The sequence below is a fragment of the Rhinoraja longicauda genome, chromosome 39, assembly GCF_053455715.1.
Source record: "Rhinoraja longicauda isolate Sanriku21f chromosome 39, sRhiLon1.1, whole genome shotgun sequence".
NCBI lineage: Eukaryota > Metazoa > Chordata > Chondrichthyes > Rajiformes > Arhynchobatidae > Rhinoraja > Rhinoraja longicauda.
Genome location: NC_135991.1, coordinates 3,685,589 through 3,705,110, shown reverse-complemented (window position 1 = coordinate 3,705,110; position 19,522 = coordinate 3,685,589). Strand labels below are relative to the sequence as shown.

At 49.9% G+C, this 19,522-nt stretch overlaps 1 protein-coding gene across 1 annotated transcript in view; it reads right to left on the bottom strand.

Moving 5' to 3' along the window:
* The window catches only part of LOC144611101 (equilibrative nucleobase transporter 1-like), a 74,614-nt gene that overhangs the window by 16,779 nt on the left and 38,313 nt on the right, over nucleotides 1-19,522 (bottom strand). Inside the window, exons 10-13 of the mRNA XM_078430173.1 lie at nucleotides 16,407-16,546; nucleotides 12,402-12,751; nucleotides 10,751-10,924; nucleotides 1,080-1,199 (exon numbers count right to left, since the gene is read on the bottom strand). Coding sequence (XP_078286299.1) covers nucleotides 1,080-1,199; nucleotides 10,751-10,924; nucleotides 12,402-12,751; nucleotides 16,407-16,546 — 784 coding nt within the window. The remainder of the gene's footprint in view (nucleotides 1-1,079; nucleotides 1,200-10,750; nucleotides 10,925-12,401; nucleotides 12,752-16,406; nucleotides 16,547-19,522) is intronic.

Sequence of the window (19,522 nt, the reverse complement as noted above, 5' to 3'; positions counted from 1 at the left end):
AGAGCGCCAAGGCGACCACATTAGGACTGTTAGAATGAATCAAGATGGGGAGCACGAGTGAGCGCAGCGGCAAGTGAGAATAAAGAGGAATGTACCCGAATGCATGAGAGCAAGATTGAGTTGGCCAACATGTGCGTGGCTGTTTTGGCACTTGACTTGGATTTAGTTTTATTATTGTCACGTGTAACAAGGTAAAGCGAAAAGCTTTTGTCGTGCTCTGTCCGATCAGGTGAGCTCAACTGTACTTGAGTCTGTGTGAATGAGCGAGAGGTAAAAATGTTGATGAGTCCCATTGTCAGAATGCGGGAATGAGGTGGCGACAGAGGCAGCGAGCCAGAGAGTCTAAATGTATGATCGAAACTGAAAGAGTACGTGTGAGCAATCTAGTGGTCCAAGGTGAGACAGCGAAATAATTAGATTCTGCCAACGCACCAATGAACTCCAGAGTATTGAAAGACAAGTACAGCAACTGTCCCCTCACATGAAGTCACGGCAAATTAATCTGTCTGTTTACATCCCACCAGTCGCTGCATATCCATGTCCCTATCTAATCGCCTCTATACTTCACCCGATAAACTTAAAGCTTTGTTATTCGGTCTGACATTTGCTCCCAGGATGTTAACAGTTTTGACTGTGTATCCCATCTACGCTTCTCATAAAATTGCAAACTTCAATCAGGTCTCTCCTCGGTGCACCAGGGACTTTGTGCCACTACTTCTTGCAGCAAGTAACCCCTAATCCAGGCAACATTCTGGCAAGCCTCTTCTGGAACCTTTCCACGTTTTCCTGTTCTTGCTTTCATTGGAGGACGAGGTCTGAATGTATTATTTCAAACGCGGGCTAACTGTATGACTATATAACCGAACTCCTATAAAACTGCAACGTGGATTCCTAGCTCTAAATCCAATCCCAGGACCCATAAAGGCGAGCATACCATCTGGATTCTTTAGCAGAATGAGGTTTGCCTAGAGAGAAAAAAGGCAGACGAAGATAGGTGTCGCTAAATTATGCAAACACAAACTTTGACCCAGTTCTTGGTCAAACGATCGATGCTGAATTTCGTCTCGCTCTGGCATTACCTGAAACTGAATCCAACCGCCGACATTTCAATTTCCGTCGATCCATAATTAAGCCGTTGACGGGAGCGAAGAAGATGCTGAACAACTGGATGAAGGCAAAGGCGTTTGTAAACTTGCTGACTGTGAAACGGAAGTAAAGATTAGGGAGCTGTCTTGTCGAATATGAAGAAACGAAGAGAGATGAGAGAAAGACAAAACGTTGCGAGGGTCATGGGCCACATTCAAGTAAACGGGACATGCGAAAGAACCCACCAGGATAGGAATGGACAGATATTTCTGCCGAAGAGACCCTTTAAACGCCAATCGTTGCTCGAGAGTGATTACAAGAGGGCAATACGTATAGAAACAGGGCCTTCGGCCGAATACGTCCATGCGGATCAAAATGTCCGATGCAAGTTATTCCCATAGCCCGCATCTGAACAATGTCGGTCTAACCAATTCATCTTTACGTACCCGTCGAAATCTCTTTAAAATATAATTGTACTACCTGCAACAACTACTGCAGTGGAAGCAGATTCCAGATACGATTCATTCATGTGCACAAAAAAAAAGTTGTCCCGCATATTCCGACCACATCTTTCACCTCTCACCTTAAACCTAAGCGCTCTCGTGTTTGACTAATCTACTCTGGGGAGAAACGATGTTCATTGCCGTGATCTATTCCTGATGGTTTTAAATATCACGGTAAGTTTACCCTTGTGACCCAGGAAACAACGCTGTTCAATCTCCCCCTATAGCTCAGGCCCTTATCTGTATTCGTCTACATCCCAACGTATACTATGGCAGACTTGCTCACCATCCACTACTCCACCAGAGTTAGTGTGGTCTGCAAACATACTAGCCAACCCATCTTCATCTACGCGCAAGCCATTTATATATCACGAACAACAATGGTCTAGCTTAGATCTCCGCGGAACTCCAATGATCACAGTTTTCCAGACAGATCAATACCCTTCCACCACTATTGCATTCCATGACAAGTGAGTGGCAATTGATTTTGTGTCATTAAAAATACCCAGGCATCTCTTAAAGGGAGCACGACCATTTACCCTTTAGATTCAACTAGACCAAATAGACCAGTTGGGCCCAAACCTCTCCTGCATTGGTAGAGCACCCTCTCCTCCCCTCCCCTCTGCACCCCCTCCCCGCCTCTCCCCCTCCCCTCCCTCCCCTTCCCCTCCCTACCCTCCCACGTCCGTCCCCTTCCCCTCCCCTCGCCCCCTATCCTCTCCCCACACCCCTTACCCCCTCTCCCCGTCCCACCCCTCCCTCCACCCTCCCCACCCCCTCCCTCCTCCCCTCCCCCACCACTCCCCTCCCCTCCCCATTCCCCTCCCTCCCCACTCCATCCTCCTCAATCACCCTTACCTCCCTCCTCCCCTTCCCTCCCACTTCCTCTCTAGGATATAGATTTTAACTTTAAAATGTGAATAATTTTAAATATATAACATCGATTTCAATGAAACTTCTTCCATTAGCACAAAAGGGACGAAGGTTAGTAAATTGGGCCTAAAATTGCCGCGGTGCCGTGTACCGTTTTGGCTGTAGTTCAGCAACAAACAAACAAACAAACGAGGGTTTTAGGACAAAGATGACATTTGCATTGCCCGGGTTCACTCAGAAACCTCAACTGACCAGCCACTCGAGAGGAAGGGGTCTTTCTGCGGTGACCATCAATTTACTGAAATCCCCATATTCCAGCCCCTACAGTGTCTGTTCCTCCAACTTCTCTGCGCTAATTGGGGATAGATTGCATATATGAATATCCGTCGCTACACATTATATAGGACATGGAACAAAGAGCATTAATGTGCTCTCCGACGCACCATTCATGAGCAGATAATGACGTTGTTCCTGATCTAATCTGCTTGCACGTGATCCATGTTCCCCCGTTCCCTGTATGGTAATGCGACTATCTAAAATCCCCTTGAATATCACTATCGTATCTGCGTCCACCAACACCACTAACTATCCATTGGTACCCACTGCTCTGTGTTAAACACTAGTTTCGCGCTTCACCTTTAAACGTTACCACTCTCATCCTAACTCAAATTCCTGTAATGTTTAATACTTCTACCTTGGCAAAAATGTTTTTCTACCCTGTTTATACCTCTCATAATGTTACACACCTATCAGAACTCCATTCAAACTTCGGCGCTCCAGTGACACCGATCCTCACCGCCTTCCGACCGGTCCCAGGCCCGGACCACCGAAGCTGCCGTTGCCTACGTCCACCACCTCCGACCGCCACCGCCGACTTCCCAGACCTACCTGAGGCTATAACCGTCGACCTCCACAGTTTCCCCGCGGCCGCTGCCTTCGGCTTCCCAGACCTCTTCGCCGCCGCCGCCGAGCTCCGCAGCCTTCCCGGGGCCGACACCGCTGACTTCCTACGCCAACCTGAGGCTTCCACCGCCGCCGACCTCCACCGCCTCCTCGGGGCCGCTGCCGCCGCTGCCGCCGCCGTCTAAGGCCAACCTGAGGCTCCCACCGCCGCTGCTGCCGACCTCCGCCGCCTCCTCAGGGCCGCTGCCGCCGACTTTCCAGTCCACTTCGCCGCCGCTGACACCGGCGTCCAAGGCCTCTTCACCGCCGCCGCCGCCGACCTTCCAGACCACTTCGCCGCCGCTGCCGCCGGGCAGTTCCCCGCGGGCCTCCACCAGCGACCGTGTTGACCCGTTGCTGCTCCACCGCCCAGCAGCAGACCGCAGCCGTCGCTACACCGGGCTTCCAGTATCAGCAGCAGGTCCGAGCTTCACCCGGCTCACAGACACTGCGCTGGCCCCACAGTCCCCACGAGGCAGAGTCCCACAGTGCGGGGTCTGACTCCGCTGGGTCCTACTGCCCATCCCCTCCTACATGGAACCACAACAGGGGTTTCACTGGGTCTCCCCCTTCCCCCTCTAGCCAGGCGACCCTAGCTACTCCCCGCATCGGTCCTCATGCCCCCCTCTGCTCTGTTAACCTATCACCCCCCCCCCCCCCACCACCACCATACATCGCATCCACCTCCGCCTGCCCCCCTGGCTTCATCCGACCCCAACCCCCACCATTGCCGGGTCTTCACCATTCCCCTGACCTCCCCCTTTCAGACACCGAATGGTCTGTCCTCAGCAGAGGCCTCACCTTTGTTCCGCTCCGCCCCCACATCAACGAGTTCCGGGTCCGCCATGACGTGGAGCTCTTCTTCCGTCGCCTGCGCTCCGATACTTTTTCCATGGGAAGGAGTCCTCATCCCACAGTGATGAACCATTCTCCCGTCTCTAGCGGACCCCCTCCTCTTGGACTCCCCCGGTTGGCCAAGTACCCTCACTAGAACATTTCGTCTCCAACTGCCGGCGTGACATTTACCGCCTTAAATTCTCCACTTCCCTGGCTCACTCTAACCTCTCCCCTCCTGAAAGTACAGCCCTCCACTCACTCTGCAACAACCCTGACTTAGTCATCAAACCCGCTGACAAGGGAAGTGCTGTGGTAGTCTGGCGTGCTGACCCCTACCTGACCGAGGCCAGACGACAACTCTCAGCCACCTCCTCCTACTTATCCTTGGACCATGACCCCACCGACAAGCACTAGACCTTAATCATCCACACAATCACGGACTTCACCATTTCCAGCGTTCTACCCTCTAATGCCTCCAATCATATCGTCCCGCCCCGCACAGCCCGATTTTACCTTTTACCTAAAATCCATAAACAGAACTGTCCCGGCAGACCCATTGTTTCTGCCTGTTCATGTCCCACCGAACTTATTTCCACCTAACCCGACACCATCCTACCCCCTGATTAAATCCCTCCCCACCTATGTCCAAGACACCTCACATGCTCTCAGTCTCCACAATAACTTCCGGTTTCCAGGCCCCCACTCCCTCATCTTTATCACGGATGTCCAGTCACTCTACACTTCCATCCCCACAAGGATGGTCTTGAAGCCTCCCGTTTCTTCCTCGACCGTAGAACAAGCCAATCTCCATCAACTAACACTCTCCTCCGCCTAGCAGAGCTGGTTCTTACCCTTGACAACTTCTCCTTTGACTCCTCCCATTTCCTCCAAACAAGAGGCGTGGCTATGGGCACTCGCATGGGCCCTTGCTATGCCTGCCTCTTTGTCGGGTACGTCGAACAATCCCTGTTCCGGACATACACTGGCCCCATCCCCGAACTCTACCTCCGCTACATCGACGACTGCATTGGTGCTACCTCCTGTACCGATGCAGAACTCACTGACTTCGTACACTTCACGACTAATTTCCATCTCGCTCTTAAATATACTTGGACTATCTCCTACATCTCCCTCCCGTATCTGGACATCACCATCTCCATCACAGGAGACAGACAAGTGACTGACATCTACAATAAACCCACAGACACGCGCAGCTATCTGGACTACACTTCGTTCCACCATGTCCCCTGCAAAAAGTTTACCCATACTCGCAATTCCTCCGTCTACACCGCATCTGCGCGCGGGATGAGTTGTTTCACAATAGACAATAGACAGTAGACAATAGGTGCAGGAGGATGCCATTCGGCCCTTCGAGCCAGCACCGCCATTCAATGTGATCATGGCTGATCATTCTCAATCAGTACCCCGTTCCTGCCTTCTCCCCATACCCCCTGACTCCGCTATCCTTAAGAGCTCTATCCAGCTCTCTCTTGAATGCACTCGGGCATCAGAGATGTCCTCATTCTTCAGGAAACGGGGCTTCCCCTCTTCCATTATAGACGAGGCTCTTACTAGGACCTCTTCAATTTCCCGCAGCTCCGCTCTTGCTCCCCTTCTCCCCATTCGTAACAAGGACATAATCCCCCTCCTTCTCACCTTCCATCCCATCAGCCAGCGGATCCAACCAATCATCCTCCAACATTTCCGTCACCTCCAACGGGACACCACTACTGGCCACATCTTCCCATCCCCTCGCGTTTCCGCATTCCGCAGAGCCCTTTCCCTCCGTAACTCTATGGTCCACTCGTCCCTCCCTACCCAAACTACCCCATCCCCGGGCACTTTTCCCTACAACCCCAGGAGATGCAACACCCTGTCCCTTTACCTCTCCCCTCAACTCCACCCAAGGACCGAAACAGTCTTTCCAGGTGAGACAGAGGTTCATCTGCACCTCCTCCAAACTCATCTATTGTATCCGCTGCTCTAGATGTCAACTGCTTTACATCGGCGAAACCAAATGCAGGCTCGGCGATCGCTTCACTCAACACCTTCGCTCAGTTCGCCTTAACCAACCTGATCTCAAACTGCCGGCGTGACATTAGCCGCCTCAAATTCTCCACTCCCCTGACTAACTTCAACCTCTCCACTCCTGAACGTGCAGCCCTCCACTCACTCCGCAACAACCAGTACTTAATCATTAAACCCGCTGACAAGGGAGGGGCTGTGGTAGTCTGGCGTGCTGACTTCTACCGGAGCGAGGCTAGGCGACAACTATCAGACACCTCTTCCTACCTATCCCTGGACCATGATCCCACCGACCAACACCAGACCTTTATCAGCAGCACCATCACGGACCTCATCACCTCCGACGATCTACCCCCCCAGTGCCTCCAATCTCATAGTTCCCCAGCCCCGCACGGCCCGATTCTACCTCCTACCCAAAATCCACAAACAGAACTGTCCCGGCAGACCCATTGTCTCTGCCTGCTCATGCCCCACCGAACTTATCTCTACCTACCTCGACTCCATCCTATCCCCCCTGGTTAAATCCCTCCCCACCTACGTCCAAGACACCTCACAGGCTCTCCATCTCCTCGATAACTTCCGGTTCCCAGACCCCACTCTCTCATCTTCACCATGGATGTCCAGTCACTCTACACTTCCATCCCCCACAAGGATGGTCTCGAAGCCCTCCGTTTCTTCCTCGACCGTAGAACCAGCCAATCCCCATCGATCAACACTCTCCTCCGCCTAGCAGAGCTGGTTCTTACCCTCAACAACTTCTCCTTTGACTCTTCGCACTTCCTCCAAACCAGAGGCGTAGCTATGGGCACTCGCATGGGCCCCAGATACGCCTGCCTCTTTGTCGGGTACGTCGAACAATCCCTTTCCAGACGTACACTGGCCCCGTCCCCGAACTATACCTCCGCTACATCGATGACTGCATTGGTGCTACCTCTTGCACACATGCAGTACTCACTGACTTCATACACTTCACCTCGAATTTCCATCCTGCCCTTAAATATACCTGGACTATCTCCGACATCTCCCTCCCGTTTCTGGACCTCACCATCTCCATCACAGGAGACAGACTAGTGACGGACATTTACTATAAACCCACTGACTCGCACAGCTATCTGAACTACACTTCTTCCCACCCGGTCCCCGGCAAAAAGTCTATCCTCTACTCCCAATTCCTCCGTCTACGCCGCATCTGCGCCCGGGATGAAGTGTTTCACACTCGGGCTTCCGAGATGTCCTCGTTCTTCAGGAAACGGGGATTCCCCTCCTCCATTATAGATGAGGCTCTCACTAGGGTCTCTTCTCCGTCCCACAGCTCCACTCTTGCTCCCCCTCCCCCCACTCGCAACAAGGACAGAATCCCCCTCGTTCTCACCTTCCACCCCACCAGCCAGCGGATCCAACATATCATCCACCAACATTTCCGTCACCTACAACGGGACCCCACCACTGGCCATATCTTCCCATCCCCTCCCCTCTCTGCGTTCCGCAGAGACCGTTCCCTCCGTAACTCCCTGGTCCACTCGTCCCTTCCTACCCAAACCACCCCAACCCCGGGCACTTTCCCCTGCAACCGCACGAGATGCAACACCTGTCCCTTTATCTCCCCCCTCAACTCCATCCAAGGACCCAAACAGTCTTTCCAGGTGAGACAAAGGTTCACCTGCACCTCCTCCAACCTCATCTATTGCATCCGCAGCTCTAGATGTCAACTCATTTACATCGGCGAAACCAAGCGCAGGTTCGGCGATCGCTTTGCTGAACACCTGCGCTCAGTCCGCATTAACAAAACTGATCTCCCGATGGCCGAGCACTTCAACTCCCCCTCCCATTCCCAGTCTGACCTTTCTGTCATGGGCCTCCTCCAGTGCCATAGTGAGGCCCACCGGAAATTGGAGGAACAGCACCTCATATTTCGCCTGGGCAGTTTGCAGCCCAGTGGTATGAACGTCGACTTTTCCAACTTTATATAGTCCCTCTGTCCCTCCCTTCCCCTCCCCTTCCCAGATCTCCCTCTATCTTCCTGTCTCCACCTATATCCTTCCTTTGTCCCGCCGCCTGACATCAGTCTGAAGAAGGGTCTCGACCCGAAATGTCACCCATTCCTTCTCTCCCGAGATGGTGCCTGACCTGCTGAGTTACTCCAGCATTTTGTGAATAAACTGATCTCCCGGTGGTTGAGCACTTCAACTCCCCATCCCACTCCCAGTCTGACCTTTCTGTCATGGGCCCCCTCCAGCGCCGTAGTGAGGCCCACCGGAAATTTGAGGATAAACACCTCATATTTCGCTTGGGCAGCTTGCAGCCCAGCGGTATGAACATTGACTTCTCCTACTTTAGATAGTTCCTCTGTCCCTCTCTCCCCCCTCCCAGTTCTCCATCTATATTCCTGTCTCCACCGATATCCTTCCTTTGCCCCGCCCCCTGACATCAGTCTGAAGAAGGGTCTCGACCCGAAACGTCGCCCATTCTTTCTCTCCTGAGATGCTGCCTGACCTGCTGAGTAACTCCAATATTTTGTGATAACTTCGATTTGTACCAGCATCTGCAGTAATTTTCCTACACAACAATTGAATCATGTACGAGCTCCCCTTGTACATATTACCCTCAATCAAGGCACTACCCTGCTGAACCCCTTCTAAATCCTCTCCAAATACACCACATCCTTGCTGCCGTGCGGCCACCAGAACTACAAGCAGCACTCCAGAGAGGCGCATCGCGACTCTTATACAATATATCGACCGACGAAGGCAAGCATACCCAGCAAGTGCTGGCCCATGTGAAAAAACGTCACAAAACCCCTGCTGGACCCCCTGCAGTTTACATACAGGGCCAATAGATCGGTGAATGACGCAGTCAACCTAGGCCTGCACTTCATCCTCCATCACCTAGACCGCAAGGGGACCTCTGCCATGATTCTATTCGTGGAATTTAGCTCTACATTTACACCATTGTGTGAGAGATACTACACTCCAAACTCTCCCAGTTGACTGTGCCTGAACCCCTCTGTCAGTGGATCATCAACATCCTGACAGACAGGAAGCAGCATGTGAGGCTGGAAAAGCACATCTCGGACCCGCAAACCCTCAGCATAGGAGCACCGCAAGGCTGCATACTCTCGCTCTACACAACCGACTGCACCTGCACAGAGACCTCTGTCAAAATCCTCAAGTTTGCGGATGACACTACCCTGATTGGACTGATCCAGGATGGGGAGGAATCTGCCCACAGATGGGAAATGGCACAGCTGGCGTCCCGATGCTATCGCAACAACCTGGAGCTCAATGCTCTTAAGACAGTGGAACGAACTGCAGACTTTCGAAGAGCTCCCCTCCCCCCCCCCCCCCCCCCCCCACTCAACATCAACAACACCATAGTCACATCTGTGGAGTCATTTACGTTCCTTGGCCCCATCATCTCCAGGGACCTGAAATAGGGGGCAACCATCCATTCCACAGACAAAAAGACCCAACAGGGGATGTACTTCCTGCGGCAGCTGAGGAAACACAATCTGCCGCAGGCAATGATGGTCCAATTCTATACTGCTATCATTAAGTCCGTCCTCACCTTCTCCATCATGGTCTGGTTTGGATCACCCACCAAACCACGACATCCGGAGGCTGCAACGGATCGTTCGCACAGCTCAGAAGGTTGTTGGCTGCAACCTTCCCCCATTGACGAAATGTACACTGCAAAGAGTAGGAAGCGAGCGGGCAAGATCATCTATGACCGCTCTCACCCTGGCCACACACTCTTTGAAGCACTTCCCTCTGGAAGGCGACGCCGGACTGTCAAAGCAGCCACAGCCAGGCATAAAAATAGCTTTTTGCCACGAGTGGTAGTTCAACTCAATAACCAAAATCTCTAGTTTCTTTTTTGCTCTGGTTTATTTTCACCCACATGTTTAGACCGTCATGTTGTATCCTTATTATTATGATGTCTTTATGCTTTATTCTTAATTGTTAACTGTATGTTTGTGTTGTCATTTGTGAGCCTAGCACCAAGGCACATTCCTTGTATATCCACACCTTTGGCCAGTAAACGTATTAATTCATTCATACTATATGCCTGCTTTACCTATCTTTTGGTGCTGCCACATTCAGGGATCGTTGGACCTAGTTTCATAATTCAACTGCAAATCAGTGGTGTTGTGTTTTGCCATCGCCTGTGTATCATCTCCTTGCATTCAACCTCGTTAGATGTAGCACCTCACTCTTGCTCGGATTAAACACAATCTGCCATTTCTTCGCCCATTCCAACTACTGATCGATGTCCGCCGTACAATTTGACACCTTTCTTCGCGGTCCCAAACTCCAACAGTCTTGTTGTCATCTGCAAAATGTTTAAGCAATCCATATTCCCCTTTACCGTTTTCTCTACGGCGCTCTTCCCACCACTCCCTCTCCTACACAAGCTAACACGTCCACGCCATCGGCCTTCCCTCGTTCCCTTTTCCCAAAGTCTTCGCGTGACCACTCTGCGCTTACCTTGCTCGGTGTGACCGTTCAGCATGAGATTGAGCAAGGGGTTCAGAGCACCGAAGAAAATCACGATACGCAGCTGAATGAGCGAGAACCAGATCAGGTTGGTGAGGAAGAGCCGAGAAAAGACGCAGCTCCAGAAAGTGGGAACTTCCTCTTCCGTTTCTGTGAACAGTGAACCTGCAGCGGGAGAGGAACGACTGAAATAATAACAGCAAATAGGGAAGGATGCATAATTCACGGCACTGACATATCGCACATTCACGGTATGTAGTAGGGGTAGTGTGAAGTGTCAACCCTTCGGGTTTCATTGTTAAGTCCCATTCCACAGCGAAGAATGGAAATCATTCGACGCAACCAGTGCGTTCCAGGTTCACACCGATTTCGCTGCCGCTCACAAAGATTTAGATTCACTAGTGTTGTAAGTGTGCGTGTATACGTGTGTGTGTGTGTGTGTGTGTGTGTGTGTGTGTGTGTGTGTGTGTGTGTGTGTGTGTGTGTGTGTGTGTGTGTGTGTCTGTGTAGGGGGGAGAGCGAGGCCGCAAATGGAAGGAAGAGAGCGGCCCGTGAGGTTGGTAGAAGAGAGAACTGGAACATGGGGAAGCCGCACGACATGGATCATGGTTCAGCGGCATTATTGCGGAGAAACGTGCGGTGACGTAAGGAGGAGGTGAAGAAAATAAACGGAGTGAGGAGCCTGGAGCTGATGGAGTGGAGTAGCGAGATAGGAAGGCCAGATGAATCGCGAGGTGGAGAGGAGAATTAGGTTGCCGGAGCGATAGTGGGAGAGCAGGTGGGGAAGTGAATGTCAAGGCGGGAATGCAGGAGGGAGAAAGTGCGGAAGGGCGGGATCGGTCAGGAAAAATGGCGAGGGGAAGAAATGCAGGAGGAGGGAGCGGAAGGGACACTGGATGGAAGACAGGGACGAAAAGAATTGATGGAGGAACGGAGTGAACAAAACGAGAGGAGGCGCGGAGAAGACAGGATTGTCACATTTCCGAAAGGCAGACAATGGATGAAGAGGCACGGAATGGCGGGACTGTCGTATGTTGAAAGGCTGGAGCGATTGGGCTTGTATACACTGGAATTTAGAAGGATGAGGGGGGATCTTATTGAAACATATAAGATAATTAGGGGATTGGACACATTAGAGGCAGATAACATGTTCCCAATGTTGGGGGAGTCCAGAACAAGGGGCCACAGTTTGAGAATAAGGGGTAGGCCATTTAGAACGGAGATGAGGAAGAACTTTTTCAGTCAGAGGGTGGTGAAGGTGTGGAATTCTCTGCCTCAGAAGGCAGTGGAGGCCAGTTCGTTGGATGCTTTCAAGAGAGAGCTGGATAGAGCTCTTAAGGATAGCGGAGTGAGGGGGTATGGGGAGAAGGCAGGAACGGGGTACTGATTGAGAGTGATTAGCCATGATCGCATTGAATGGCGGTGCTGGCTCGAAGGGCTGAATGGCCTACTCCTGCACCTATTGTCTATTGTCTATTGTCTATTGTCTATTGTCTATTGAAAGGAAAGGGGATGGTCGTGTGATGGGAGATAGTGGCCGTGGGTAAATCAAGGGACGAATGTGGAAAGGAAAGGGGATGGTCGTGTGATGGAAATAGTCGCCGTGGGTAAATCAAGGGACGAATGTGGAAGGCCTTTTCACCTTGCGCTCCGCTGTGCTGATGATTTCCTCCGGCAGTCGGCAGTTCTTTTCCAGTAGTCGATATTCTCACCGGGACCAGTGCTCCACCCTCCTTTCTCCCGTCTCCACCTTTTCTGCTCGCAAGCACGGTGGTGTTTCGCATCTCATCTGGACTCACTCCCAGGACTCGCTCCGCCAGTTCGTGCCTCTCTCTCCATTCCCGGCTCTTCCTCCCCTCCGTGGTGCCTCTTTCCATGTCCTCCGTGCTCTCCTCCCCGTCTCCATCCTTCCGAACAGCTCCCAGTCTTGGGATTATCTGGGGAGCTGTCTCCTTCACGCGTCGTATCAATCTGAGCTTCTCAAAATTCACGCTGGATGGAGACAGAAGCGCACAATTAACACGGGGGCAGATGATAGAAACATAGAAACATAGAAAATATGTGCAGGAGGAAGCTTTTCGGCCCTTCGAGCCAGCACCGCTATTCATTGTGATCATGGCTGATCATGATAATGCACGATGATAGAGAAGGAGATATGTTATGGAATGGGGTGGAGGAAACCGCAAGGTTAATATAAAATGATACATTGATTTTCAAGAACACTACATAACTTTGTTCATGCACGTCATTCCTGTTGTAAATCACGTCCGGCCACACAAGATGGAACCTTGAACTGTTCCAAATGCTAGTAAAACTGCTTAGACTGCACCAGTACGGAACCCTGACGTATTTTAATACAAAAACGCTGCAATTAATAAATCTGTCAATGGCACCAGAATTGGTGGGACAATGGACAGTGAAGACAGCAATCTAAGGTTTTGGCACAATGGCACAGCTGCTAAAGTTGCACTCTCACAGCTTTAAAGAACCACTATCAGCAGCAATCTAGGTTGCTGCCTGGTGTGGAATTTGCAGATTTTCACAGGGACCACACGGGTTTCTTCTGTGTCATCCAATTTCCAACCACATCCCAAACGCGTACAACTTTGTTGGGAAATTACCCTCTGTAAAGAGCCCCTCGTCTGTAGGGAGGGGATTAAAAATGGGGTAACGTAGAACTAGTTGGATTGGGTAATCGATGGTCGAAGGTGAAGAGGATGTTCGGAGGTTGCAGGGTGACCTGGACAGGTTGAGTGAGAGGGCAGATGGAGTATAATATAGATAAATGTGAGGTTATCCACTTTGGCAGGAAAAACAAGGAGACAGATTATTATCTCAATGGGGGAAGTGCAGCGAGACCTGCGTGTCCTTGTACACCAGTCACTGAAAGTTGGCGTGCAGGTACAGCAGGCAGTGAGGATAGACAATAGCATGTTAGCCTTCATAACGAGAGGATTTCAGTCCAGCAGTAAACAGGTTCTTCTGCACTTCTATAGGGCCCTGGTACGACCACATCTGGAGTATTGCGTGCAGTTTTGGTCTCCTAATTTGAAGAAAGACATCCTTGTAATTAGGGCAGTGCTGCATAGGTTCACGAGTTTGAGCCCTGGGATGGCAGGACTGTCACATGAGAAAAAAAGACGAGGCTTGTGTTCACTGGAGTTTAGAAGGATGAGAGGGGATCTTATAAAAACATGTACAATTATAAAAGGACTGGACAAGCTGGACGCAGGAAAAATGTTCCCAATGTTGGGCGAGTCCAGAACCAGGGGTATTAATTTTTTCACCCAGAGAGTTGTTAATTTGCGGAATTCTCTGCCACAGAGGGCAGTGGCAGCCAAATCACTGGATGGATTTAAGAGAGAGTTAGATAGAGATCTCGGGGCTAGTGGAATCAAGGGATATGGGGAGAAGGCAGGCACGGGTTATTGATTGTGGACGATCAGCCATGATCACAATGAATGGCGGTGCTGCCTCGAAGGGCCAAATATCATATCATATATATACAGCCGGAAACAGGCCTTTTCGGCCCTCCAAGTCCGTGCCGCCCAGCGATCCCCGTACATTAACACTATCCTACACCCACTAGGGATAATTTTTTTTACATTTTACCCAGCCAATTAACCTACATACCTGTACGTCTTTGGAGAGTGGGAGGAAACTGAAGATCTCGGAGAAAACCCACGCAGGTCACGGGGAGAACGTACAAACTCCTTACAGTGCAGCACCCGTAGTCAGGATCGAACCTGAGTCTCCGGCGCTGCATTCGCTGTAAAGCAGCAACTCTACCGCTGCGCTACCGTGCCGCCCTCCTCCTGCACCCATTTTCTATGTCTATGTCTATGTCTATTTCTATGTCACATTGGACTCTGTGGGCCGAAGTGTATGTTTCCAAGCTGTTTCTTTGAATTCATCAACTCCGACAGAACGTAAATCAACTGGAGTATTGGACCGAGAATGGTTGAGCACATGCGCGAGATGATGCTGTTTGGTAAATTAAACCACGACAGGGAAAGAGTCGTAAACGACAGGGGTCTGTAGAGCATTGTAGGCACAGAGGGATGTCCGTGCATAGCTCTTTGAAAGTAACGATGTTGTTCAAAAGGGTGGCGAAGATACCTGGCGTACTTGTTTTTCATTGGTCGGAGCAATACATACAGGCGTTAGTGCATCAAGTCACAACTGTACAATTTGTTGGTAAGATCACACTTGCAGTATTCTGTGCGGTACTGGTCGCCCAGATAGCGGAAAGATTTCATCCAACTTGGAAGGGTCTAAAAACGTTTCACAGTGATGTTACCAGGACTAGAGAGCTAGTGTTACAAGGAGAGGTGATGGAAATGGGTACCATAATAATATTTTTAAAACAGTTTGACAGATACCGGGATGCAAAGGTTTTAGAAGGAGATGGGCCAAACGCAGATAAATGGGAGTAGCTTGAGAACGGCAGCACGGGCGGCCAATAAAATTGACAAGCAATCGCTTCTCGTGACACTTGTGGAATGATACATTTTTAAACAATTAAGCATACATCCTGTCGTATGTTTAGCTTGCTGGACCAAAATCAAACTGGCATTCGATCCGCCAAGATATACTGTATCTCCGGTATGATAAACATTTTAACTTCTCTCCCATTCCCATACAGACCTTTCAGTCCGGGCGGTTCCTCATTGCGAGAGTAAGGCCACTCCTCAAACTTGAGCAGCGGCATCTCACCTCCGTTTGTGTAGCTTGCGGTATGAACATTGAGTTCTCGAATAGTAAGCCATAGCACCGAACTCCTCCCTTTTTACTAATTCCACCATCCGTCCTAACTAAAGATAATGATTAAAAAGTGCTTTGCCTTTTTGAATCCCATGCGTGAAGAATAACTTTGCGATTGTAGATTTGGTACACTGTCGCCACATCCTCCCCATTGAAACAACCTAATATTATAATGCAATATTCTTGACAGCGCGACGATCACGGGTGAAATCCATCCATCTCTTCCAGGAAGTCGAGTCTGTAACTCACTTCGCCTTATACTTTCCCCAATAAATAATCATCCATTCTCTTTCACGCATTCGTGTCAATTAGATTTCTGTCTGTTGTTCACTCCAGTCCCAAACGTTTAATTTGAATATTTTGGAGATACAGCGTGAAAACAGGTCCACGTAGTCCACTCCAGCCATCGCTCACCCCTTTCACACTGATGTAATTGAACGTGTTGTCCACTCCCTAGAATTGCACAGAAGCCAATTATTCTACAAACCCCCACGACTTTGGGATGTGTGAGCCAACCGGAGGGAAACACAAACGCTTACAAAATGAACATGCAAATTCTACATGCACGGCAAACGAGTTCTGGATTGAACGGCGTTTTTCTGGCGCTTTTGCCAATCAGCTCTACCAGATACGTCATTTCATTTTATCGGCCCTATTATTCCATATATACAAACAGACAAACCTACTTGAGCCATAGGTCACGTTTTTTTTTCTTGTATCCTAGTCTGGGTATCTCCTGTTCAACATGTACACCGGTATTTCTATCTCCGCCATGAGATATCCGAATCACTGCTATTGTCAAGATAAAGTACTTGATCCACCGATTACTTACCTGCTTGCAACTAATTTGCATAAATCACTCAACACCAATTCTGCCCCTTACCCGTAAGTGAAGCCCTCCGGCAACGGGTAGGGAATGTATTTCCAAGGAAGGAGAAAGACCGTGAACAGAATCTGCAGGACGCTCAGGCAACCGATGAACAGAAAGGTCGACTTCAGGGAGAATCCAGCTTCAAACGCCACCTGAGTGATGGGCGGGGGTAGGAGTGGGTATAAGCACAGGGCGCACGTTGTGAGAGTTGCTCTTGCAATTTGTATCAGTAGATCTCACCCCACACTTCCCAAATCCAAACAATCCACCTATTTCGCCGCCGTTACCCTCGGTGGCCCCCCTTCTCATTTCTCCATCGTCTCCTTCGTTTCATTGTCCGCCTCTAGCCGAAATTTGTACATCGCTATCTTCCAGTCTCGAACAAATCGAAAAGGGGCGACGTTAAATGGGGTATCTTAGATGGGGAAACGGACCTGCCTCCGTGCTCCATGAATCTATGACTATCCCTTCCCTCCTTCTCCGCCCCCCATGTGACACTAAGTATCTGACACCAGCTCTTCTACTTTCTCTCTATCATATCATCATATCATATCATCATATCATATATATACAGCCGGAAACAGGCCTTTTCGGCCCACCAAGTCCGTGCCGCCCAGCGATCCCCGTACATTAACACTATCCTACACCCACTAGGGACAATTTTTTTTAACATTTACCCAGCCAATTAACCTACATACCTGTACGTCTTTGGAGTGTGGGAGGAAACCGAAGATCTCGGAGAAAACCCACGCAGGTCACGGGGAGAACGTACAAACTCCTTACAGTGCAGCACCCGTAGTCAGGATCGAACCTGAGTCTTCGGCGCTACATTCGCTGTAAAGCAGCAACTCTACCGCTGCGCTATCGCTTACACTTTGGCCATCTAAACTGTGACTCTTTTGTTTCCGCCCCTATCTCTTGCCCTTCATCCAAGCCTCCCTTTGCTCTGGATCTGCGCCCTTCCCCAGCCGCTTCCACCCATATTCAACGTTCAGAGGCCACGGCACGCGACCCACCTGATAGACCGTGCCCTACCACTAATGTCTTCAGCGCCAATTGTCTCCTGCGAGAGAGGACTACAACTTGCCCCAGTCATTTTTATCTGGACTTACGGACGTGATGAATAGATAGAAGGATGCCATTCGGGGGTCTGTCGGACTGTCCCACGGATCACCCGTGACCTCATTCATTTCCGACTACCGTGAAATTACTCTTCCATCACTCCTTCTCAATCTGTTCTTCCCTCTCTCTCTCCTTTTTTCTCCTCCCTTTCCCCTCCATCTCGTGTCCCAACATCCGCTTGGAACTCTCGATTGATCACCTTTAACTTTCCAACAGCTCCGAACCAATCCCAATATAGAAGCAAAATGCCATCCCTACACTTGTCACATATTCCCGTCACAACACTTTTCGCTTTTTGTGGATATCACTCCATCTGCAACTCCTTGTTTTCACTCACCGAAAGTAGTCCCTAACAAGAAATGCAGCTCCACTGCATTTAAACATAATGAAAAATCTGTCCATACGCTTCCTTCGTATTTTCCATCTGGCAAACGCCGCCAACTTGGCCAGGTGAGACAGATGTTCACATGCAGTTTCTCTAATATCATCTACCCATTAGTGCTGCCTCCTTTACATCGGAGTGACCGATGTAGGATAAGCGACCGTTGTTCCGAACATCTGCGCGCGGTTCACAAATGCCTGCTCGATCCCCGGTCTCAACCCATTTAAACTCCGCATATCAAATGTTCTGTTCAGGGTCTGATATATTCCCAGATGTGATCACACGCAAACTAGAGGAATGACATTTCATACTACGCTTGGGTATTTTGCAACTATTCGGTACCGCCATTTAAATAGACGCAACGTGCTGGACTAATTCAGCGGGTCAGGCAGCAACCCGGAGGATCACGGATCGGTGGCTCTACTTCAGATTGATTATGCTTTGGGTGAGGGGGATACAACTACAAAAGTGGCGGAAGACAAATCCTGGGTGATGGTGGTGGGGTTGATAGGTTGATAATTGTACAAAGGTCTGAGATTAAGTCAGATTAATTCTCCTATAACATCCAATAAAGTTTCCGCAAACAGTACATGGATGGTCCGACCCTAAGAGGCGCCATCCTGGACCATGCTTTGGAAACGAGCCTTGCCAAGCGATTGCTGTTTCGGAGTATGGTTATGTTGGAGTTATTGATCATAACTCTTTCTGTATTTAGAATGTTTTTAATAAGTACAAGTATAGTGGGGGAGGTACGTAATTTGGGCAAGGCAAATTAATAAAATTAGATAGATTCTGAGGAGGGTAGATTAGGAGCAGCTGCTGTTGGGGAAGTACACAGATCAGATGCAGGAGTCGTTGAAAGTCCAGCTGATGAAAGTACAGGATCAGTATGGTCCAGTAACGAGCAGGAATCGGATACGGGTGGCAATATAAAACAGCTGCGTATATCCTACGAGATTGTAAACCTGTTCATGGAGAAAACGAAAGCGTATGTGATGTTTCAGGAGATGGCATCAGCCAGGGATTACGATAATTATAAAACGAGTAGGGAAAAGCTCAATGCAGACGTGACAAAGGGCCAATATACTTGGACCCGGAGGACTGGAGAAGGCCAATATATTTATTTGTTTCAGAAGGGAAGCGGGGAGAATCCAGGGAATTGTAGACCAATGAAACTCACGGGGATAGGGAACGTATTCGAAAGAATTGAGATAGGACTCCTAGTTATGATAACAGGCTAATTAGGGATAACAACAGGATTTTGCACAGGACAGTTGGAGTCTGGCTTGATTGCGTTATTTGAAAAGGTGGCGATGGAAATCGATGAATATAGGGCAGTGGATGTTGGAAAAAGAAGACAAATCTATGTATTCCTTCGCGGTAGATAGATACAGAAGATTAAGATGTACGGGATTCACGATGACGGCCATATGGTTTCGGGACTGGGCAGGTCAGAGATGACAGAGGGATGTGGTGGAAGGCAGATATTTAGGCTGCAGGCCTGTGACCAATCGAGCTCCGCAGGGATTAGGTCATAGGTCATGGGAATAGGAGTATAATTGGGCAATTCGGCTCATCAAGTCCACTCCGCCATTCAATCATGTCAGATCTATCTCTTCTAACC